The 24,970-nt window shown below is 46.6% G+C and overlaps 1 protein-coding gene across 14 annotated transcripts in view; it reads right to left on the reverse strand.

The window, feature by feature from the left end:
* kif1b (kinesin family member 1B) overlaps positions 1-24,533 on the reverse strand; it is a 271,960-nt gene extending 247,427 nt beyond the window's left edge. For 10 of the 14 annotated variants that reach the window (XM_078425318.1, XM_078425314.1, XM_078425310.1 and 7 more), the window contains exons 1-2: positions 24,452-24,533; positions 22,165-22,310 (exon numbers count right to left, since the gene is read on the reverse strand). In XM_078425318.1, coding sequence (XP_078281444.1) covers positions 22,165-22,270 — 106 coding nt within the window. In that variant the 5' untranslated portion in view covers positions 22,271-22,310; positions 24,452-24,533. Of the gene's footprint in view, positions 1-22,164; positions 22,311-23,196; positions 23,218-23,624; positions 23,737-24,075; positions 24,386-24,451 lie in introns of those variants that run through there. The other 4 variants (XM_078425307.1, XM_078425308.1, XM_078425309.1 and 1 more) reach the window with 4 other exon arrangements.
* Between the last annotated feature and the right edge of the window lie 437 nt (positions 24,534-24,970).

The raw sequence follows: 24,970 nt of genomic DNA on the forward strand, positions 1-24,970 counted from the left end.
TTCAGCCCATCGGGTTCATGCTGACTCAGAAACATAGAAAATAGTTGCAGGAGGCCATTTGGCCCTTCAAGCCAGCACTGCCATTCATTGTGATCATGGCAGATCATCCACAATCAGTAACCCGTGCCTGCCTTCTCCCCATATCCCTTGATCCCACTGGCCCCTAGAGCTCAGTCTAACAAGGAGTCTCAGGAGAGGAACCCCAATTCCCATCTCCCTTTCTCCCTGCTCTCTCTCATACATGCCCATCAACTCTGCTTCGATTGCTTTCTGCCCGAAATCAGCACTCCATGGTAATTTACAGCAGTCAATTAACCCACAAGCACATCTTTGGAATGTGGAAAGAAACCGGAGCACCCAGGAGATACCCACACCGGCCCAGCGAGAGAACCCTCCACCTGAGCTCAGGATCAAACCCAGGCCCATGGAGCTGTGGGATAGCAATACTAACTGCTGCACCACCATGCCACAACTGAAACGCAAGCTTCTTCCTTGTGGCTTCATTCTTCTGTTTTTAAATTGCCTCGGAAGTGAAAGCTTGGGACAAGACGCTCGAAACAAGCTCTTGAAGATAGACACAAAATGCTGGAGTAACTCAGCGGGACAGACAGCATCTCTGGAAAGAAGCAGTGGGTGACGTTTCGGGTCGAGACCCTTCTTCAGACTGATGAACAAGCTCTTGATACCACTTAGAACAAAGAATAGCAGAAGGACAGGGCCCTCAGCCTCCGCCGAACATCACTCGCATCTGCCTGCACAAAATCCATGTCCCTCCATTACTTGCATATCCATGTGCCTATCCAAAAGCCTCTTATACACCACTATCATATCTACCAAGGCACATTCCTTGTATGTGCATACTTGGCCAATAAACTTATTCATTCATTCATTCAGCACCACCTCTGGCAGCGCATTCCAGACACTCACCCCCAGGCCTTGACATTTCAACCTTGGGAAAAAGGTTCTGACTGTCTACCCTCTCTATGCCGCTTATAATTATATACGCTTCTATCAGGTCTCCCCTCAGCCCCCAGCATTCCAGAGAAAACAACCCAAGTCGGTATAACCTCTCCCTATAGCTAATGCTCTCGCATTCAGGCAGCATTCTGATAAACTGCTTCTGCACCCTCTCTGATGTCTCAACGTCCTTTCTTCTAGCTCTCAGAATGAACCTGAAAAGACAGCAATCAATCCTGATTTTTATTAAGAAATAATTATTCCTGTTGAGGTCCACCTAACAAAAAAAATCTAAAGTACGCAGTCACACGTGATGCACAGTCATTTACAACGATTCAATAGACAATAGGTGCAGGAGTAGGCCATTCGGCCTTTCGAGCCAGCACCGCCATTCACCGTGTTCATGGCTGATCATGCACAATCAGTACCCCGTTCCTGCCCTCTCCCCATATCCCTTAACTCCACTGTCATTAAGAGCTCTATCTAACTCTCTCTTGAAAGCATCCAGGGAATTGGCCTCCACTACCTTCTGAGACAGAGTTCCACAGCTTCACAACTCCCTCCACTCTTCCTTTGTCCATCCATCTCAATGGGAGCTGAAAGTGATTCCTAACCACTTACCTAACCAATAACAAAGGAACTCTGCCGAGAGTCGGACTTTCCGTCCCACATTATCTTGGTGTTCAGCCCACTGACCTCTTTGCCACCTCTATGTAGCCATCCCAAGCCAAGGCAGTCTGAAGAGAGCCAGGTGTCACAAATACATTGACATCAACCAACTATATGTCCAGCATTAGCCATAGCTTATTAGTCGGGACTTCACACATGGGTCAGACGTTCTGGCATCCGGTCCATCCATTCCTAAAGGGCCATCATAAGAAAGTCTTGCAGAACGCAGAATGAAGGGAGCACAGCGGTCGGTAGGAGGTGCCAGCTAATCCACCAGTGTGCCAACATTAAACCTTGGCCCAGTCTTTTCCCCCATCATGGAAGCTAATGTTACATGGCATCACCTTAGAGAAGCATGGAAGTTATCCCTGGAGTCCTGGCTCATTGTTACTCTCAACCTCTTCATGAGAACAGACTGGACCAAGTGGACCCATTATGCCCGAACCTCTCCTGCATTGGTACAGCACCCTCTTTCCACCCCCCCCCCCCCCTCCACTCCATGCATCCCCCTCAACCCCCCTTATCCTCCCTCCCTCGTTTCCTCCCTAGGAGATAGATTTAAGCTTTAAAATGTGAATAACTTTAAAAATATAACACCGATTTCAATGAAACTTCTTCCATTAGTACCAAAGGGACGACGGTGAGTAAGGTGGGCCTAACATTGTTGCACTATCATGTACCGTTTTGGCTGTAGTTCAGGAACAAACAAACAAGAGTTTTAGTATATAGATTATCCAATCAATATCACATTGCTTTTCAGAGAGGAGCAAGAAAGGACTCAGGAGACTTGCATTTCTATAGCACCGTTGTTTCCTTTCAGAACCTCCAAAGGCACTTTCCAGCCATCAATACCCTTCTGGTGTTGAAATCACCGTTGAGAGCCTAGATTTCCGCTGCAGAACAGCAATTTCACTTCAGAAGTGCTTCGATGACTTAAAAGTCGCTTTGAGGGCCCTGAAAGTGTAGCAAGAGTACGATCAAAATGCAGGTTTAGTTTAATTTGGAGATACAGCGTGGAACTAGGCCCCTCGGCCCACTGAGTCTGCACCAACTAGCGACCCCTGCACACTCGCACTACCCTACGCACACGCGGGACAGTTTTTTATACCAAGCCAATTGACCGACCAACCTGTATGTCTTGGGAGTGCGAGAGGAAACCAAACATCTCGGAGAAAACCCATGAAGGTCACAGAGAGAACGTACAAACTCTGTACAGACAAACACCCGTAGTCAGGATCAAACCCGGGTCCCTGGCGCTGTAAGGTAGAACAAGGGGCCACAGTTTAAGAATAAGGGGTAGGCTATTTAGAACTGAGATGAGGAAAAACCTTTTCAGTCAGAGAGTTGTGAATCTGTGGAATTCTCTGCCTCAGAAGGCAGTGGAGGCCAATTCTCCTAATGCATTCAAGGGAGAGCTGGATAGAGCTCTTAAGGATAGCGGAGTCAGGGGGTATGGGGAGAAGGCAGGAACGGGGTACTGATTGAGAATGATCAGCCATGATCACATTGAATGGCGGTGTTGGCTCGAAGGGCCAAATGGCCTCCTCCTGTACCTATTGTCTATCTCTACCACTGCACCACGGTGCCACCAACAAGGTAGTTATTTCTTTCTCTTTACTGCCTCTTGCAAGCCCCCCCTCTTGCTTCTCCGCTGTCGAGCTGTTAGTCTGACATTGGCTATGGCCAATTATAATGCATTTTCTACAAGGTCATCTACCTCAATCTGAATCAATGTGCAAGTGAGGCTCAATACAATGGCAGATTGCAAATATATCGGCATATACTGGAATGTGGAGTCAATCCTAACAGAGAGTGCATTAGAAGACGCTAAAAATAAATCAACGCACTGACACTGCTGATATGCCAGTGTAAGTCGCCAAGGACAGCGGAAATCAAGAATGCAAGATCACTCCTGGTGCAGAGTGTTCCAAAGCCAAAATAGAATTGAAATGAATCAACCTTGCAGGAATTTAAGCAGCGCAGATTAAAAATAATAAATCAGCATCAACAACTCCTTCTGAGCATTTGCCGGTCGGTGCCTTGCGGACCACACATGTTGGAAATAAATAAACCTCCCCAAGAACGGGTCACATCGCACTGCGTCACAGTTACATTTGATTCACAGACTCATTTAAAAGGCTCCATTTTGATAACCAGCACTGTCCTCCTTTCCTGAGAATATGTCGGGCACCGTCTGCAAGGAGTTTGTACTTTCTCCCTGTGACCTGCGTGGGCTTTCACCGGGTGCTCCGGTTTCCTCCCACACTCCAAAGACGTACAGGTTTTTAGGTTAATTGGCTTGGTAAAATTGTAAATTTGCCCCAGTGTGTGTAGGATAGTGCTAGTTTGTGGGGATCGCTGGTTTGTGTGGACTCGGTGGGCCGAAGGGCCTGTTTCTGTGCTGTATCTCTAAACTAATCGCTTTTTAGCCCACAGTCCACAAACCTGAACTGTAAACATCGGCCTGGTTTATGTTATATTTGCACCTGACTGTGCAATTTTCCCCAGCCCTCAAAAGCCCCTCCCTCACAGTGCCCCACTTGGATTCAGCTTCTCCAAGGCCACTGAATATCCTGCTCCAATTACTCAAATGCTTATCTGTTAACAACCTCATCTTGCCTTACCCACTCACCTCCTGCCCTTCCTTAGTGTCGTATATCATGGAAACAGGACCATTGGCCCTACTTGCCTAAGGTGGACAAGACGCTTCATCTACACTAGTCCCACCTGCCCACATCTAAACCATTTCTATCCATGTACCTGTCCATATGTCTTTGAAACATTGTTTATAGTACCTGCCTCAACTACTTTTCTGGCAGCTCAGTCCATATACCCTCTACCCCATCTAAGAAAGTTGCCTCTCAGGATCCTGTTAAATCCTTCTCTCTCAAGGGCCTGTCCCAGTCACGCGATTTTTAAGGCGACTGTCAAAGTCGTAGCAGACCGGCAAAATTTTCTTTTGCCCTACGACAATGACCACGACAATGACGAGTCAGGTCGATACAAGTTACTTTTTTTTGACAAACTAGCACCAGGCTAAGAGATTACACCGTCTTCGGAAACATCGCAAAATTCCCACGCTTACCTGACCGTCAAACTGTCTCCTCCAATCTACCTGACAAATGTCCTGACGGTAAATAAATTGGATAAACTAAAACTATCTTCTGGTCTCTTCTAATGCCTTTTTCTTCATTTAATATTAACGTGCTTCTAAATGCGTCTGCGACAACCTAGCAAACCTGGGGACAGCGTGCGACAGCGCCCGTAATAAGCTACGATACCTGGTGACATGCCAGCTGCCGCTGAGATCTATTCCCCACAAAATTATAGACAATAGGTGCAGGAGGAGGCCATTCGGCCCTTGGAGCCAGCACCGCCATTCAATGTGATCATGGCTGATCATTCTCAATCAGTACCCCGTTCCTGACTTCTCCCCATACCCCCTGACTCCGCTATCCTTAAGTGCTCTATCTACAGATTCACAACTCTCCGACTGAAAAGGTTTTTCCTCATCTCCGTTCTAAATGGCCTACCCCTTATTCTTAAACTGTGGCCCCTTGTTCTGGACTCCCCCAACATTGGGAACATGTTTCCTGCCTCTAACGTGTCCAACCTCTTAATAATCTTATACGTTACGATTATATATATAAACCGATTCATGAAACACAAATTACATTAAAAGTAAAAATCACCGGACACAGGTCAGAAAACATCTGTGGAAGGAAATTATATTTTGGGTCGGGATCCTTCGTTGGAACCGATCTGCAGAACGGTCTCCATTTTACTTTCAAAGCATGACAGTAACACTCTAATGATCAAGCACATTCTGGACTTTTGGATGTTATTCCCATTTATACCCCCAACAAACTTATAATTCACTTTATAATAAAAAGATGCTCCACAGTTATTATTGTTTGTAAATTTCCGGATGACACTAAAGCTGGTGGCAAGGTGACTCAAGATGAAGGATATCCAAGTTTTACAGCAGGGTTAGGTTCAATTGGAATTGTGTACCAAGAAATGGCCAGTGGAATTTACCTCTGACAAGTGTGAGGTGTTTGTATGTCAATATAGGGCAGGGTGTGCAGAATGAACAGTACATCTGTGGACAGTTTTGTAGAACAGAGAGATCATGGTTCCCCGAGAGTGGAGAGTCAGGTGGACAGGGTGGTGGGGGCAGCATTTGGCACGCTTCCCTTCATTGGGAAGGAGTATCGGTTGCAAGAGTTGAGACATCATGAATCAGCTTTAGACTTTAGAGATACAGGGTGGAAACAGGGCCTTCAGCCCCCCAAGTCTACGTCGACCAGCGATCACCCCGTGCACTAGCGCTATCCTACACACTAGAGACAATTTACAGAAGCCAATTAAGCTACAAACCTGTAGGTCTTTGGAGAAGTCCTTGGTGAGACCACATTTGGAGAACTGTGCGCTGTTTTGGTTGCCCAGTTATAGGATGTAATTAAAATGGAAAGGATGCAGAAGAAATTCAACAGGATGTTTCCCGACCTGGTGCATTTCATGCAGGGTCAGGAGGGGCTTGGAGAAAGTGAACGTGCATGGTCTTTTTCCAGGACAGGGGATTAGACAATAGGTGCAGGAGGAGGCCATTCGGCCCTTTGAGCCAGCACCGCCATTCAATGTGATCATGGCTGATCATTCTCAATCAGTACCCCATTCCCACCTTCTCCCCATACCCCCTGACTCTGCAACCTTAAGAGCTCAATCTAGCTCTCTCTTGAATGCATTCAGAGAATTGGCCTCCACTGCCTTCTGAGACAGAGAATTCCACAGATTCACAATACTCTGACTGAAAAAGTTTTTCCTCATCTCAGTTCTAAATGGCCTACCCCTTATTCTTAAACTGTGGCCCCTTGTTCTGGACTCCCCCAACATTGGGAACATGTTTCCTGCCTCTAACGTGTCCAACCCCTTAATAATCTTATACGTTTCGATAAGATCTCCTCTCATCCTTCTAAATTCCAGTGTATACAAGCCTAGTCGCTCCAGTCTTTCAACATACGACAGTCCCACCATTCCAGGAATTAACCTAGTAAACCATTCCAAATTCTAAAACTACAGGACAAAGACTCTAGACGAGAGGGGATTAAAAAAAAAAAAAGAGCTGCAGGACATCTTTTTCCACTCAGAGGGTAGTCAGTAACTGGAATGAGCTGCCAGAGGAAGCTATAGGAGCAGATACAACTACGACTTTCAAAAGACATTTGGATAGAAAGGCTTTATCAGAGATATGGGCCAAATGCTGGGAAATGGGACTATCCGAAAATGTCAACTGTGTTTACATGAACAAGTTGGGCAGTAGGGCCTGTTTTCACGCTGTATAACTCCATGAGCTCTTTTCTAATGTTTCTCTCTGAACCCAGCAAGTTGAAAGAGAGCTCATGAAACATCTCCAGATGAACCAGGTGTGAACCATTGGGTTGTCCAAATAGTCAGGCAGCGGATTGTTGGGGTTTGACTGAATATAGCACCAACTACTGAAGGGCAAGCTTCATTCTACTCCCTTGATCCCTGTTCTATCTTCAGTTCAGTTTATTGTCACGTGTACTGAGGTACAGTGAAAAGCTTTTATTGCGGGCTAACCAGTCAGCAGAAAGACAACACATGATCACAATCGATCGATCCATTCGATCATGTGATCCATTCGATCCATTTACAGTGTTTAGATGCACAATAAGGGAACAACATTTAGTGCAAGGAAAAGTCAGCAAAGTCCAATCAAGGATTGTCCGATGGTCACCAAAGAGGTAGATAGTATTTCAGCTCTGCTCTCGGGTAGGATAACACGCCTGCCAACAAAACAGCTTCCCAGCGAAACGACTCAGAATTTGAACAATTTGTGGGTTCAGATGCTGGATCATAATTAGTTGAAGCCCTAATTTTTAAATTTTTTTTAAGTGTTTTCCTGGATGGTAACTGTGGTGCAAGGATACCTGCAGTATCAGCATTCGATTCAGTGCACTATCCAAGCAAGGTCCACAGATCAATAATCCCTCCTTTCACAGCTACAGAAACACTGTGCTGCAAAGATAGATCAATTAACAGAGAGCCAGAAAGTACAATTCTGCAGCAGTTGGGGAATGATCTTGCAGTGCACCGAGTTCTTGCAACATAATCATCATCTTTTGAACTAAATTACAGGTCCACTACGGATTTTCCGGAAACTGGTAGTCAGGCACTCCATTTTATGTTTTTAGTTTAGAGGGTACAGCACAGAAACAGGCCCCTTCATCCCACCGAGTCCGCACCGACCAGCGATCCCCGCACATTGCCACTATTCCGCACACACTAAGGACAATCTTACACATACACCGAGCCAATTAACCCACATACACTCACGTCTTTGGAGTGCGGGAGGATACCGAAGATCTCGGAGAAAACCCACGCGGTCACGGGTCTCGGGCGCTGCAAGTGCTGTAAGGCAGCAACTCTACCGCTGCACCACTGTGGCCGCCCTTTAACCCTGACAAAATTACCAGAGCGCACTCGAAATCCCCCCCCCATAAAATGTGGCACCTGGGCCAAGAAGGGTCTTGACCCGAAACGTCACCCATTCCTTCTCTCCTGAGATGCTACCTGACCTGCTGAGTCACTCCAGCATTTTGTGAATAAATACCTTCGATTTGTACCAGCATCTGCAGTTATTTTCTTTAACTAACCAACAACATCCCCCCTCTCTCTTCACTGTGCCCCACCTGGAAGTGCAACCGTATCTCCCACCATCTCCACCCTCTATTCCCTTCCACCTACACACCTCTTCACTCCTTATCTCACAGCCTTCTGTCTTTTCATCTCTGACCTTTGTCCAACCGTCTGATGACCCAAACTGCCCCCCCCCCCGGTATCCACCTATCACTTACCATCCACCTATCACTTACCAGCCGATGTCCCACCCGCTCCTCTCTTCCAGCTTTCAACCCTCAACTACAATCAATCTGAAGAAAGGTCCCGACCCGAACCATCGCCCATACGTGTTCTCCACAGATGCTGCCTGACCTGCTGAGCTACTCCAGCACTCAGTGTTTTTTTTTGTTAAACCAGTGATGAAGTTACTCGTTCAATAACTTCTTCAAAAAGAATAAAATGGAACAGCTTCCTCCCGAGTAACTAATGCACACATGCTTCATATTGCTGCATTTAATGGAAGAATATTTTCCCCTCGTGATCCACCTACCCTGAAAGGAACAAAAACTGCCAGGTAGAACAGACAGTTCTCTATTCATTCATTGTCTTTTATTGCCTCTAGACAGTGTGTGCACTGATGTTAATCTGGCCTCCTCCTCTAATACCACTGCTTCGACCTTTCCAGTGCCAAATGAAATCAAAAAGTTATCAAATCAGACAATGATTATAGCTACAAATTTATGACTCTAAAAGCAATGATTATGTTTGATTGCAGCTGTAAGGCCAAAAAAAAATCCTTCCCTGGACTCTTTTTATGCTTCCATGTCCATATTACCTGCATCCTTTAAAGAGAAAAGTGTTACAAACCTCAGGTGAAGCAATAAAATTGAGCTAATTGGACATATCTTCTAAAGACACAGCGGGGAACAATTTCTGAAAGATGTCCACTGTATTCATTTTATGGATCATTGCTTCGAGAATATTACACTAAAGTTGCACCAAAATAAAAGCTAGAGTTTTCTTTCGGCTAAATTTTGTCTTGTGAATCAATTTCAGTTTCATCTCCATCAATATTAGAAAATCCACTGAACTCCTGGGCACCTTGCACACTAGGACAAGTCTTCCCCAGAGTATAAGAAAATAACTGCAGATGCTGGTACAAATCAGCATCCTTAAGGATAACGGAGTCAGGGGGTATGGGGAGAAGGCAGGAATGGGGTACTGATTGAGAATGATCAGCCATGATCACATTGAATGGCTGGCTTGAAGGGCCGAATGGCCTCCTCCTGCACCTATTGTCTATAATCGAAGGTATTTATTCACAAAATGCTGGAGTAATGGGTGACGTTTCGGGTCGAGACCCTTCTTCAGACTGATGTCAGGGGGGCAGGACAAAGGAAGGATATAGGTGGAGACCGGAAGACAGTGGGAGAACTGGGAAGGGGGAGGGGAAGGGAGGGACAGAGGAACTATCTAACGTTGGGGAAGTCAATGTTCATACCGCTGGGCTGCAAGCTGGGTACCCAGAGTATGATCGTCCAACCTGTGGACCTACATATGGATGAGTGTTGGGGACACCCTCAGGGTGATAGACACAAAATGCTGGGGTAACTCAGCGGGTCAGGCAGCATCTCTGGAGAGAAGGAATGGGTGACGTTTCGGGTCGAGACCCTTCTTCTTCTTTAGAAGTTCCTTCTTACACATTGGGGGGAGTTTTGCTGGCTGCTGTCAGGCTGCATGCATCTTCTGCCCTGTGTGAACGGAGCTACTTCTCTGCCCCTTCTCTCTCCCTTCCACCCCCAGCCTCGAGCCACAACGATCGGGGGCCAGACGGAGTCGAGCAGGGAGCGTTGGAGACTCGCTGGCTGTGGGCCGGCTGGTAGCCTCGCTGCTGCCCCCCCCCCCCCCCCCCCCGCTCCAGCAGTGACTGTGTGTGTGTGTGTGTGTGTGTGTGTGCGTGCGTGCGTGCGTGCGTGCGTGCGTGCGTGCGTGCGTGCGTGCGTGCGTGCGTGCGTGTTCAATTCCGGCTTACAAACAGCTCCAGGAAGGGAAACCAGCCATGACCCGAGGGTTTCCTGCTACAGGAACCAACAGCTGTTGTACCACACCTTTGACAAAGTGTTTGCGTTTCATTTTTCTTGGAAAGGAATGCCCACATTCTTCAGATGGACACAAAATGCTGGAGTAACTCAGCGGGTCAGGCAGCATCTCTGGAGAGAAGGAATGGGTGACGTTTGGGGTCGAGACCCTCCTTCAGCCCACATTCTTGAGGTGGTTGAACTCGGGTCTATACAGCACAGAAGCGTCACCCAGTCTTTTACTCCAGAGATGCTGCCTGACCCACTGAGTTACTTCAGCATTTTGTGTCTATCTTCAGTATATACCAGCATCTGCAGTTCCTTTCTACACAGAACCAGGCCTTTTAGCCCAACTCGTCCATGCTGACCGAGATCCCACATCTTTCTGAACCTTTCCCAACTATGTACCTGTCCCAGGGTCTTTTACATGATGTTGTTGTACCTGCCTTTACTACTTCATCTGGCAGCTCCTTCCATGTACCTGTGTGAAGAAGGTACCCCTCAGAAACAGTTTAGTTTATTGTCACTTGTACCGAGGTTCAGTGAAAAGCTTTTGTTGCGTGCTAACCAGTCAGCAGAAAGACAATACATGATTACAATCGAGCCATTTACAGAGTGTACAGATACATGAGAAGGGAACAACTTTTAGTGCAAGGTAAAGCCAGCAAAGGCCAATCAAAGATAGTCCAAGGGTCATCAATAAGTTAGATAGCAGTTCAGCACTGCACTGTGGCAGGATGATTCAGTTGCCTGATAACAGCTGGGAAGAAACTGTCCCTGAATCTGGAGGTGTGCGTTTTCACACTTCTGTAGCTTTTGCCTGATGGCAGTGGGGAGAAGACAATAGACAATAGACAATAGACAATAGGTGCAGGAGTAGGCCATTTAGCCCTTCGAGCCAGCACCGCCATTCAATGCGATCATGGCTGATCACTATCAATCAGTACCCCGTTCCTGCCTTCTCCCCATACCCCCTCACTCCGCTATCCTTAAGAGCTCTATCCAGCTCTCTCTTGAAAGCATCCAACGAACTGGCCTCCACTGCCTTCTGAGGCAGAGAATTCCACACCTTCACCACCCTCTGACTGAAAAAGTTCTTCCTCATCTCCGTTCTAAATGGCCTACCCCTTATTCTCAAACTGTGGCCCCTTGTTCTGGACTCCCCCAACATTGGGAACATGTTATCTGCCTCTAATGTGTCCAATCCCCTAATTATCTTATATGTTTCAATAAGATCCCCCCTCAACCTTCTAAATTCCAGTGTATACAAGCCCAATCGCTCCAGCCTTTCAACATACGACAGTCCCGCCATTCCGGGAATTAATCTAGTGAACCTACGCTGCACGCCCTCCATAGCAAGAATATCCTTCCTCAAATTTGGAGACCAAAACTGCACACAGTACTCCAGGTGCGGTCTCACCAGGGCCCGGTACAACTGTAGAAGGACCTCTTTGCTCCTATACTCAACTCCTCTTGTTACGAAGGCCAACATTCCATTGGCTTTCTTCACTGCCTGCTGAACCTGCATGCTTCCTTTCATTGACTGATGCACTAGGACACCCAGATCTCGTTGAACGCCCCCTCCTCCTAACTTGACACCATTCAGATAATAATCTGCCTTTCTATTCTTACTTCCAAAGTGAATAACCTCACACTTATCTACATTAAACTGCATCTGCCATGTATCCGCCCACTCACACAACCTGTCCAGGTCACCCTGCAGCCTTATTGCATCTTCCTCACAATTCACACTACCCCCCAACTTAGTATCATCTGCAAATTTGCTAATGGTACTTTTAATCCCTTCGTCTAAGTCATTAATGTATATCGTAAATAGCTGGGGTCCCAGCACCGAACCTTGCGGTACCCCACTGGTCACTGCCTGCCATTCCGAAAGGGACCCATTTATCCCCACTCTTTGCTTTCTGTCTGTTAACCAATTTTCTATCCATGTCAGTACCCTACCCCCAATACCATGTGCCCTAATTTTGCCCACTAATCTCCTATGTGGGACCTTGTCGAAGGCTTTCTGAAAGTCGAGGTACACCACATCCACTGACTCTCCCTTGTCAATTTTCCTAGTTACATCCTCAAAAAATTCCAGTAGATTTGTCAAGCATGATTTCCCCTTCGTAAATCCATGCTGACTCGGAACGATCCCGTTACTGCTATCCAAATGCTCAGCAATTTCGTCTTTTATAATTGACTCCAGCATTTTCCCCACCACTGATGTCAGACTAACTGGTCTATAATTACCCGTTTTCTCTCTCCCTCCTTTCTTAAAAAGTGGGATAACATTTGCTATTCTCCAATCCACAGGAACTGATCCTGAATCTATAGAACATTGAAAAATGATCTCCAATGCTTCCACTATTTCTAGAGCCACCTCCTTAAGTACTCTGGGATGCAGACCATCAGGCCCTGGGGATTTATCAGCCTTCAGTCCCATCAGTCTACCCAAAACCATTTCCTGCCTAATGTGGATTTCCTTCAGTTCCTCCATCACCCTAGGTTCTCCAGCCCCTAGAACATTTGGGAGATTGTGTGTATCTTCCTCAGTGAGTGGCCAGGGTGTGACTCGTTCTTGATTATGCTGCTGGCCTTGCCGAGGCAGCTCGAGGTATAAATGGAGTCAATGGAAGGGAGGTTGATCCCTTGAATGTTCTCGTGATCACTTCAACATCACTCTTGTGGTCCGACTTCACTGAACCGTCTCTGGCGCTTTATGTTTGAAAGTATTTCCTGCCTTGTTTGCCAGACATAGCTTGTTAAAGGGGGAGGACCACAGTCTAGGGTCCTTCCGCTGCTGGACATGGGGGGCAGGGTGTGGTGGAGAGAGACGCCCCTCCAAATAAGGGATACTGTGTAAATGTCTGTAAATTTGGAAGTGAATGCCTGTATCGAATGTGTAACCTCCGGAAATGTCGGATGGGGTTGTTAAAAAAAGATGTTTTGTAAATATTTATTACTTGAATAAATTATTTTTTTGATATAAAAAGAAAATTTAAAAAAATAGCTTGTTAAAACAATTCTATGGTCTGAGATGTAACAAGAAGCTAACCAATAAAGATTGCACATTTGGTGAATTTAATGCAAAATCTATTATACTTTAGAGGCGGCTGCAAAGCCCAAAAAAAAGTGAAGGCAGTAATTAGAACATACACAGGTCTGGCTCTCATCTAGAGATTTAAACAGTAATGTACAATATGTATAACATCACAAGAGGAATAGATCGGATAGATGCACAGAGTCTGTTGGCCAGAGTAGGTGAATTGAGGACCAGAGGACATTGGTTTAAGGTGAAGGGGAAATGATTTAATAGGAATCTGAGGGATAACATTTTCACACCAAGGGTGGTGGGTGTATGGAACAAGCTGCCAGGGGAGGTAGTTGAGGCAGGGACTATCCCAACATTTAAGAAACAGTTAGACAGGTACAAGGATAGGACAGGTTTGGAAGGATATGGACCAAACACAGTCAGGTGGGACTAGTGTAGCTGGGACATGTTGGCCGGTATGGGCAAGTTGGGCGAAGGGCCTGTGTCCACACTGTATCACTCTATCACCACAAGCCCACCTGCAGTGTGCAAATTTCACAATGCACCTTAGCTTTCATGTTCCCTCAAAAGAGGGTTTCTTTGTTCAAAAGTTGAGTAAATGCAGTTTACAATCACTGTAACAACACCTCCAGCCTCTGAGCCAACACTTTCCCCTGTCAGCCCCTGGTGCCAAACACCAGCTGCTCCTAGCAGAAGTGTCCCCGAGCTCTGTGCACATAAACAGTGATGGAAAAAAAACACTCGTGTCCAACGGCAACCAAGTGCCACTAATTGCGTGCTGGATTCACGTCACATTTGAGAGCATATTAATAAGTCACTGGTGCATATAGCCACACACAGTGAAGGAAGCTGGGCACCCCTTCAATACCATGAACTGGAGGGTCTCCAATACAGTCAAACCACAAGAGAAATGATCAGAAGCAATCTCAAAAATATCTGACTCCAACCACTTAAGGCACAGCTGGTAGAGCTGCTGCTGCCTCAACGCCAGATATCCAAATTTGTTTTTTTTTAGATTTAGAGATACAGCGCGGAAACAGGCCCTTCGGCCCACCGGGGCCGCGCCGCCCAGCGATCCCCGCACATTAACACTATCCTACAGCCACTAGGGACAATTTTTACATTTGCCCAGCCAATTAACCTACATACCTGTACGACTTTGGAGTATGGGAGGAAACCGAAGATCTCGGAGAAAACCCACGCAGGTCACGGGGAGAACGTACAAACTCCGTACAGTACAGCACCCATAGTCAGGATCGAACCCGAGTCTCCGGCGCTGCATTCACTGTAAGGCAGCAACTCTACCGCTGCGCCACTGTGCTGGTCCTGACCTCGGGTGCTGTCTGTGTGCAGTTTGCACATTCTCCACGTGACCACACGGGTTTCTCCGGGTTCCTCCCACTTCCCGAAGATGTGCGGGTTTGTAGGTTATCAGTAAATTGCCCCTCGTATGTCGGGAGTGGATGAGAAAGTGGGACAACATAGAACTCGCGTGAACGGGTGATTGATGGTCGGCGTGGACCCGGTGGTCTAAAGGGCCCGTTTCCACGCTGCATCTTCCGATCAATCAATGTGGAATTACAAATCTAGTAACGACAAAACTACCAGAAGTCATAAAAGTCCTGTGAGTTCTCCCATGTAACTTCGGGGAAGGTAATCTGCTGCCCTTACCTAGTTTGGAAGTAGATTTATAGTGAACTCGCAACTGGCCATGAAAACCATTCCGTTCGAAAGCAATTAGAATGGACATTAAATATTGACCAGGTCAATAACACTTAAATCCAGTGAATAGAAACTAGCTGAAGTCATGAATTACAATTTTACACACACACACAAATAATTTCCTTGAGGGTTGGTGCAAAGTCTGGATGCCACAAAAGATAATTGGAAGTTGCAGTTGCATTGTAACGGCAGCACATAAACCTGAACATATGAATCACCTCCCCTGCAATATTACTCATAACACCAATTATTTTTAACCTTTCAAAGCATCCATTCCATATATTGCTCAAAGTAAAACTAACAGCTTCGCATCTCCACTGGTCCCAGAGTAAATTGTATGTTTGGACACCTAATTAAAGTAAATTCTCCATCAATCTGCCACTGTTCGCCACCCTGACTTTCCGTTGGCTCAAAGAGCCTATAATTGTGCCTACACCAGCATTAATTTGTTGCCATTAAATAAAATCCTCAATAAACCATTAACTAAAAAAGGTTTAAGTCCCCTATTTCAGTTTCATACTTCCTCAATCCCTTTCCCACGTTCTCCTCGGCCAATCTCCGGAATTCCAAAGATTGCAGTCATATGGTCATAATTGATAGGAGTAGAATTAGGCCATTCGGCCCATCAAGTCCATTCCACCATTCAATCATGGCTGATCTATCTCTTCCCCCCCCCTAACCCCATTCTCCTGCCTTCTCCTCATAATCTCTGACACAAGTACCAATCAAGAATCTATCTATCTGTGCCTTAAAAATATCCACTGACTTGGCCTCCACAGCCTTCTGTGGCAAAGAATTACAGATTCACCACCCTCTGACTAGAGATTTCGCCTCCTCTCCTTGGTAAAAGAACGTCGTTTAATTCTGAGGCTATGATCTCTAGTCCTAGACGCTCCCACTAGTGGAAACATCCTCTGCACATCCACTCTATCCAGGCCTTTCACTATTCTGTACGTTTCAATGAGGTCCCCCCCCTCACTCTTCCAAACTCCAGCGAGTACAGGCCCAGTGCCGACAAACCTTCATCATAGGTTAACCTACTCATTCAATCCCACCTTCCCACTCCTGCCGCCCCGCCCCCGATGCCCACAACCCCTCCTGTCTCCAACACACTCCCCCCCCCCCCCAACTAGATGGCCTAAGTCAGTAGCTTTGCAGTCCCACCAAATCCATCCCAGTTGTACGCAAGATCAAGGCAGCCACTCACCTGTCCTGTCCCCATAACCTTGCACATCCTCTGTATTCAGAAACTTTCTCTACTCCACTGTTGACACACAACCAAACCTGCCTCCACTCCTATCTTTGGCCAGGCATTCCGCACACTTACCATCTGCAGAGCTAAAATATTTTTTCTCGGCACTTTTGGTTTTCTGTAAGTCATCTTCATTCTACACCTTCTGGCTCTTGCCCCTTCTGCCAGTGGGAACAGTTTCACTTTCCCTTCTCTCTCTTGGCCTCTCAATGTCGCCATTCCAAAAGAACCACTTCAACTTCTCCAACCTACAAAAGTCCATCATCAGTGGAAGGGTCCCAACCTGAAACGTCACCCATCCACGTTCCCCAGGAGAGGCTGCCTGACCCACTGAGTTACTCCAGCACTTTGTGGTCCCACTTTGTAAACCAGCACCTGCACTTCATTGTTTCTACAAAGTGTATCATTACCCTGAAGTCAAATCCCCTGACATCTGGCTGATGAAATCCTGTGTACTCAGTCAGTGTTGAAGCATCAAGGCCTCTCAAATCTATTCCACTTTCCATTCCATCCGGAAATAAAAATCACTCAACAAATAGGGGGAGTTGGCACTGTGGCGCAGCGGTAGAGTTATGGACTTACAACGCCAGAGACCCAGGTTCGATCCTGACTATGGGTGCTATAAGACAATAACTGCAGATGCTGGTACAAATCGAAGGTATTTATTCACAAAATGCTGGAGTAACTCAGCAGGTCAGGCAGCATCTCAGGAGAGAAGGAATGGGTGACGTTTCGGGTCGAGGCCCTTCTTCAGACTGATGTCAGGGGGGGCGGGATAAAGGAAGGATATAGGTGGAGACAGGAAGATAGAGGGAGATCTGGGAAGGGGGAGGGGGGGAAGAGAGGGACAGAGGAACTATCTAAAGTGGGAAATGTTCATACCACTGGGCTGCAAGCTGCCCAGGCGAAATATGAGGTGCTGTTCCTCCAATTTCCAGTGGGCCTCACTATGGCACTGGAGGATATGACTCTGGTTGCTGTCTGTACAGAGTTTGTACGTTCTCCCCATGACAGTGTGGGTTTTCTCCGGAGCACCCAAAGACTTTGACCACACTCCAAAGACGTGCAGGTTTGCTGGTCAATTGGCTTCGGTAAAATTGTAAATTGTCCCTAGTGTGTAGGATTGTGCAAGTGTACGGGGTGATCGTTGTTCGGCGTGGACTCGGGGGGCAGAAGGGCCTGTTTTTGCACTGTATCTCTAAAGTCGAAACAGATCAGGGCATGACTAATTGTACACTCTGGAGCCCCCCCCCCCAGCACAATGGAAACCCACGCATGCTGCAGAATTCCAACTGTACCTCTCACTCAGTCAATCCTCAAGCTCAGAGTAACCGACAGGTGATGCTTCTCAGGAGATACACCGTAGTTAAGTCAGTACAATCAAGGCATTATACCATGTAGTCATTAGACCAACTGCCTCAGTGTAACAGCCCAAAGCTATTGCCATTAAATAGTTACATCTATCTTGTTCTTCCACAGTATTTATTCACAAAATGCTGGAGTAACTCAGCAGGTCAGGCAGCATCTCAGGAGAGAAGGAATGGGTGACGTTTCTGAAGAAGAAGGGTCTCGACCCGAAACGTCACCCATTCCTTCTCTCCTGAGATGCTGCCTGACCTGCTGAGTTACTCCAGCATTTTGTGAATAAATACCTTCGATTTATACCAGCATCTGCAGTTATTTTCTTATACCATTGTTCTTCCACAGAATTAATCAGTAAACTTCGTATTTAAATGCATTGTAATCTTGGTCACGTTTGGAACATTTTTAGAATATGCTTAAAAATATCGTGACAGAGCACAAATCACGTATTGTCTGTCTGTTCATTGGTTAGCACGCAACAACAAAAGCTTTTCACTGTACCTCGGTACACGTGACAATAAACTAAACTGTAACTGTTTCTGAGGGGTACCTTCTTCACACAGAGGTACATGGAAGGAGCTGCCAGAAGGAGCTGGGCGGCACGGTAGCGCAATGGGCGGCACGGTAGCGCAGCGGTAGAGTTGTTGCTTTACAGCGAATGCAGCGCCGGAGACTCAGGTTCGATCCTGACTACGGGTGCTGCACTGTAAGGAGTTTGTACGTTCTCCCCGTGACCTGCGTGGGTTTTCTCCGAGATCTTCGGTTTCCTCCCACACTCCAAAGACGTACAGGTATGTAGGTTAATTGGCTGGGCAAATGTAAAAATTGTCCCTAAATTGTGTAGGATAGTGTTAATGTACGGGGAATCGCTGGGCGGCACGGACTTGGAGGGCCGAAAAGGCCTGTTTCCGGCTGTATTATATATGATATGATATGAAGTAGTAAAGGCAGGTACAACAACATCATGTAAAGGACCCTGGGACAGGTACATAGATGGGAAAGGTTTAGAAGGATGTGGGACGAGTGTAGATGGGGCATCTTGGTCAGCAGGGACGAGTTGGGCTAAACAGTAATCTACAACGTGCATTCTCAGACACAATGTACTCAGACATAAGTACTTCCTTCGTTATAGAAAGAAATTCTACCCAGCAAAGGTTGACGTGTGACCAAGGGAGATCACAGACAACTTGATCAAAAAGACATTAAAACACAACTCTGTTCACCCCTCAACATATTAAGACCGTAGACTTTAGAACGTACATGGATGGGTCAGCCCTGCCTTTCTCTCCCCCCTGAGGCAGTCATGGGAGACTAACTGCAAAGATCAGTGGTGAACATAGAAACATTGAAAATAGGTGCAGGAGTAGGCCATTTGGCTCCAAACCAGCACTGCCATTCAATATGATCATGGCTGATCATCCAGCATCAGTACCCCATTCCAGCTTTCTCCCCATATCCCTTGATTCCATTAGCCCTAAGAGCTCTATCTAACTTTCTCTTGAATACATCCAGTGAATCGGCCTCCACTGCCTTCTGTGGCAGAGAATTCCACAAATTCATCACTCTCTGGGTGGAAAAAGTCTTTCCTCATCTCAATCCTAAATGGCCTTCCCCCTTATTCTTAAACTGTGACCCCCTGGTTCTGGACTCCCCCAACATGGGGAACATTTTTCCTGCATCTAGCCTGCCCAATCCCTTAAAATTTTTCCATGTTTCTATAAGATCCCCTCTCATCCTTCTAAATTCCAGTGAACATCACAAGCAAGATGTTGCAGTCAATACCAAAGAACAATATCCATCCATTGATATTTTAGTGGAGACGCTCTTAACTCCCACTATTTGTGTTTTTAGATGGCGATTAATTCAAGTGTAGTATATTACACAGCAAACTGTATCATCACCAAAACGTTCTCATATCAGTTCAGCCAAACCTAATGATCAAATTTGAATATAATATATCTGTGACAGGAGTAAAGATTTTAATACAAAATAAAAATAAACAGTCTATTTAACTCTTCGTACATAAGATCATAAGACTAAGGAAAGGATTAGGATGTTCAGCCCATCGAGTCTGCTCCACCATTCGATCTATTTTTCCCTCTCAACTCCATTCTCCTGCCTTCTCCCCATAACCTTTGACACCCTTGCTAATCGAGAATGTATGAATCTCTGCTTTAAAAAATACCTAGCCATCTATGGTAATAAATTCTACAGATTCACCACCCCCTGGTTAAAGAAATTCCTCCTCATCTCCTTTTTAAAAGGAACGTTGTTTTATTCTGAGGCTGTGCCCTCTGGAGCCAAGACTCCAACATCCTCTCTACCTCCACTCTATCTAGGTCTTTCATTATCTCATAGTGTAGCTCCCGGCTTTATGCTTCCTTATAAAACCCCAAAGCTTACCGTTTGTGAAGGAATGGGAGCAGTGGTTCTTGACTCAAATAATAACAAGAGAGATCTTCACGACGTTGCGGTTAGTTAGTTGTTTATTTGAAGTTGCAATAAAACATATCGAATATCTCTTGTCATTAACTTGTTTGTTTCTAGTAAAAACTTAGTTTCTCACCGACACTCCTGTGTATCCTGTTATACTTGCTAAAATCTTATTATCTTAGCAGGCTTGACTTGCTGGGCCTGCTGACCTTATTGTCAGCAGGTGACGCAAAATGGCTCCTACAGATAGCTTTCAATAAGATTCTTTCTTGCCCCCCCCCCCCCCCCCCCCAACTTATCGAAACTACCGCGAATACAGGCCCAGAGATATCAAACGCATCCATCACAAGAGGCAAGTGGAAATAAGCTAACTTACTGCACTTAGGATATAGTTTACACAGTAAGAAGCCCAAAGAGATCAATCAATAATAGAATTAGGCATGAAAGATGCAGCAGTTTCTAACCTTCTCAAGGAAAGGTTTCGGCCTGGCATTGTTCACCCACCCCTGACACTAGATTACATGGCTGTTATCTGCAAAAATCTGCACCAAAGGTAGCTATGCAGTCAGACCTGTCCAAGTGGCTTGCAGCCAATATCATCTCCTTCTCATTCATTTCGTATTAAAGATGATTTTCATCACATCAGAACACTTCTGCTTTAATAGGACATTTTAAGCAATCTCACAAAACCGCAAAATTAAATGTTGATTTTGTGTGTGTCCCCTAATCCTTAATATTTCAACGTTAAGGATTTAAAATAATCATCACATGGATAATGTGCGTCAAAGGAATGAGGCAAATGCAGTCCCTCCCCCCACCTGCCAACTCAGTCAGTACTAAATTAAACATGCTTGGAATACTTGATCAGCACTACAGCACAGGAAATGCTCAGTGTGGGCACACACACACACACACTCCAGATAGCGAAATTACCCGGAGCGATACACTGCATTAAAAATCAATTTTAAAATCGGACACATCCAAGCACGTTGAAGTGCAGAAGTGTGGCTGGTCTGTCAAAATATACTCCCAGCAACAAACATTGTGAAACAAACGTCAAATGTGTGTGCAGGAAGGAACTGCAGATGCTGGTTTAGACCGAAGATACGCACAAAACGCTGGCGTAACTCAGCGGGACAGGCAGCACCTCTGGAGAGAAGGAATGGGTGACGTTTCGGGTCGAGGCCCTTCTTCAGAGTAGAGCCAGGGGAAAGGGAAACGAGAGGTATAGACTGTGTTGCAGAAAGATATCGAACACATGAATGAAAGGTCAAATGTATGCATGTCTTTGTGCAAAATGTACAATGTTAGTGTACGAGATGACTGCACGTTTACAAAAGGCATACAGATGATTGTGAAAACTTTACTGCTGTAAAAGAGGAATATCAAAATAAAGGAATGTGATTCTACAACTAGAACGTTCTATCGGCTAAGCATTAAGGTTATAACATTTCAGTTATGAGTTACCAGGATACATAAAGTTATTTTAAACATAACTACACATGTTCCATCTCCTGATTCCATCACCAGAAAATAAATCATTGTCATCTTTGATGTCAATGGGATTACTCCTGGGTTTAAGTAATTTACTCCAAATTAATTTGATCGTACCCGCACTCAATCTTAAGCATCACAAAACTGTCAAAATGAAAACACGACTGCCATTGGAAGTAATAAAATAGCAAATGAATTGGCAATCAGTTAAATTGGTGCAAAGTCATTAAGCATCATTTTGTTTTACAAAAAAATCAGGTCACAGGTATAGAGTCCAAAAGGATTTGCGTGTTAAAGATAAAAGTAAATATTCCAAATATTCCAACGCGGGTTTGCGTTTCACAAAGGGGAGGGGATGCTCGGTTTTATGTTGAATGTAATCTGATGCCTTGTGACTGTATCTGCAGTATGGCACAGTCAAAGGCATCAGAGCTGCCTGACGCAGTGGGAACCGAGCGAGCAAGCTAGGGAGGGAGGGGGGTGGTTTCACTTACTGGTGATGTTGCCTTGCATCTGAATGATGCATTTGGAGTCCTTGTTGATCTCCCGGGTGTTAAAGGGTCTCACACGGACAGCCACCTTGACGGATGCCCCTGACATCTTGCCGTTTTCTCTCGCCCTGACTCACAGCGACCGGTTCCTGCAGCAGAAGATTGCAATGGGACTACTGTTAGCCAAGCCTCTCTCTCCCTCTCTCTCTCTCTCTCGTACACAGACACACAGAAAAATCCACCGGCACTCATTGCCCTCGTCACTTTTCCAGTTGTTGTTACATTGCAAACATGGCTGACGAGAATGTGCAGCGGTGATGATCAAACATTCTCAGCCCCAGACCAGACACCGGCCATCGACTCACCCCCACTCCTCATGCAAACAGCCACTGCAATTTCCAGCCCGCAAACCTCGCATTGAGGGTCTCGACCCAGTCTGAAACGTCACCCATTCCTTCTCTCCCGAGATGCTGCCTGATCTGCTGAGTTACTCCAGCATTTTGTGAATACCTTCTATTTGTACCAACATCTGCAGTTATTTTCTTATACTGCCTGTCCCGTTGAGTTACTCCAGCTTTTTTTGTGTCTATCTTCGCATTAAATATCTCTCTTCCACCCCCACCACATTTTTTTTGTACTGTGTATTTAAAAAACGGACTATTTTAGTCTCTTAATACCAATTGGGCCGACTGGTTGAGAGCCAACCTTTGGAAAATTAACAATTAAAAAGCACACGCCCTTGATCTGCAATGAGACACAAAACAAATCAGTTACATGCTCCCGGTGAAGCAGAGGAGAGAGACAACTCGGACAGGCCCTGCCCAGCCCGGCCCAGGGCTCCAGCTTAATGCCCCAAAATGAATCAAAAACAAAACAGGAACTAACGGGGGGGGGAAAAAAATAAACCTCAGAACAAAATCAACAATGCAAATATTTAAAGAATTCAAATCTTTCTGGCTGGCGGATAACTGATTGGGAGGGAGGGGGGGGAGCCATAGCCGTTTAAAGAAAGTTTAGAAAATTAAATCTGCTAACCGCTGGGGAAATACATTACACGGGACGATCCCAGGTCTTGAGTCCAGGTGAGTTGGGGAAAGCAAGGGGGTGGGAGTTGAACGGGGGGGGGGGGGGGACTCAATCAGAATGTTTTTTTGGGGGGGGCAATATTAGACCGCAGTAATTCCCCCCTCCCTACTACACAAACCCTCCATCCCAATGTCTCAGTGTTCCCCACCCATTTCAATACACAGCCACCCCCTTCCTAGCCACCCATACCCACTCCCTCCACTCTCTACCCCCCCCCAAAAAAACATACATCCAACCCACCCCCATTCACTGCAACCTTCAGGGCTACCCACACACACACAACCCTCTGTAACCACATCCAACCTCATTCACATCACCTTCACAAATCCACCCTCATACATCCCAACATCCCCCCTCCTCCCATTACCAATACTCACCCAACTCTCTCCAATCACATCCGGATCCATTCACCTACCCTAAAATCGCAAACACCCATACTTACACCCAGCCCCTCTAAATCACATCCAGCCTTATTCGCTTCATCATCACCCCACATTCACCCAACCCTCCACAAACACATCCCAGCCCCATCCCGCACAACCCACACATACTCCCAATCCAACATCCAACACCACTCAATCAAGACCCCACCCTAACACATATTCATCCACCACACCCCTCCCCCATTCACTTCAACCCCCCCATCTCTGACCTCCCCCATTCATTTCAAGACGCCCACCACCAAACACAACTCCCCATTCACTCCGAGCCTCCCTCCCCTCCCCTCCCCTCCCCTCCCCTCCCCTCCCAGTAGTAAGTGCACATCCGAGGCCCCATCCCTGCCAAACACACGTCTGTAAAGCTCTAGCTCTACCCCCGTCCCCTTACCTTGAGGTACAGATGGGGAGGTTGAGGGAGCGGCGGAGCTGGGGCTGAGCGGCTACGGCTACAACGTTACAGGGGGCGGCGGTGGCTACAACGTTACAGCGGGCAGCGGCTACAATGTTACAATTGGCAGAGGGCTGCGGCTACAATGTTGCAGAGGGCAGTGGGCGGATACAATAGTCGCCGATGTGTCACCGCACTCCCAAGTCCATGACAGACAGCCCGCTCCCCGCTCCCAATCCTGCCCGCTTCAGCCCCGAGCTGTCCCCAATCTCCCCCCAGGACAAGTGCATCCGAACTAATGCACCGCCAGGGAGCAAAAATCCAAATGCAAAAACGGAAAGAGGGAAGCAGAGGTTTTCTACATAAAATTTCCGACCTGGAAGCGTCGGAGCTCAGCTCAGTGTCGGCGCTCGCCGGCCGCTGCTCTTCCCCCCCTGGGCATTACGTCACCGTGCCGTGACTGACGGGGCCGCCGCCCTATGGGGGGTGTCCGGCGTCGCGGTCGCGGCCAATGGGAACGCGGGGAGGGCGGGCCATGGGCCTGGCGATGACGTAAGGATGCGGGCAGAGTGTGGGCAAGGGGGACGGCGGTGAGCTCTGCCGCCACCTGGCGTCAGGAGGCTGTGTGGCAGCGGACCGCTGCCCACTGTTGGGGGGGCATGCAGGAAAGAGAGCTCACTTCAAAGGTAGGAAAATAAGACTGCAGGTAAATAAAAACTAAATTAAGACTGGAGCTGCTACAACTCTCCAGAGAAAATGTGTAGGGAGGAACTGGTTTAAAAACCGAAGGCAATAGACAATAGGTGCAGGAGTATGCCATTCGGCCCTTCGAGCCAGCACCACCATTCAATGTGATCATGGCTGATCATTCTCAACAGACACAAAAGGCTGGAAT

The sequence above is a fragment of the Rhinoraja longicauda genome, chromosome 30 (genome assembly GCF_053455715.1).
Source record: "Rhinoraja longicauda isolate Sanriku21f chromosome 30, sRhiLon1.1, whole genome shotgun sequence".
Lineage (NCBI taxonomy): Eukaryota > Metazoa > Chordata > Chondrichthyes > Rajiformes > Arhynchobatidae > Rhinoraja > Rhinoraja longicauda.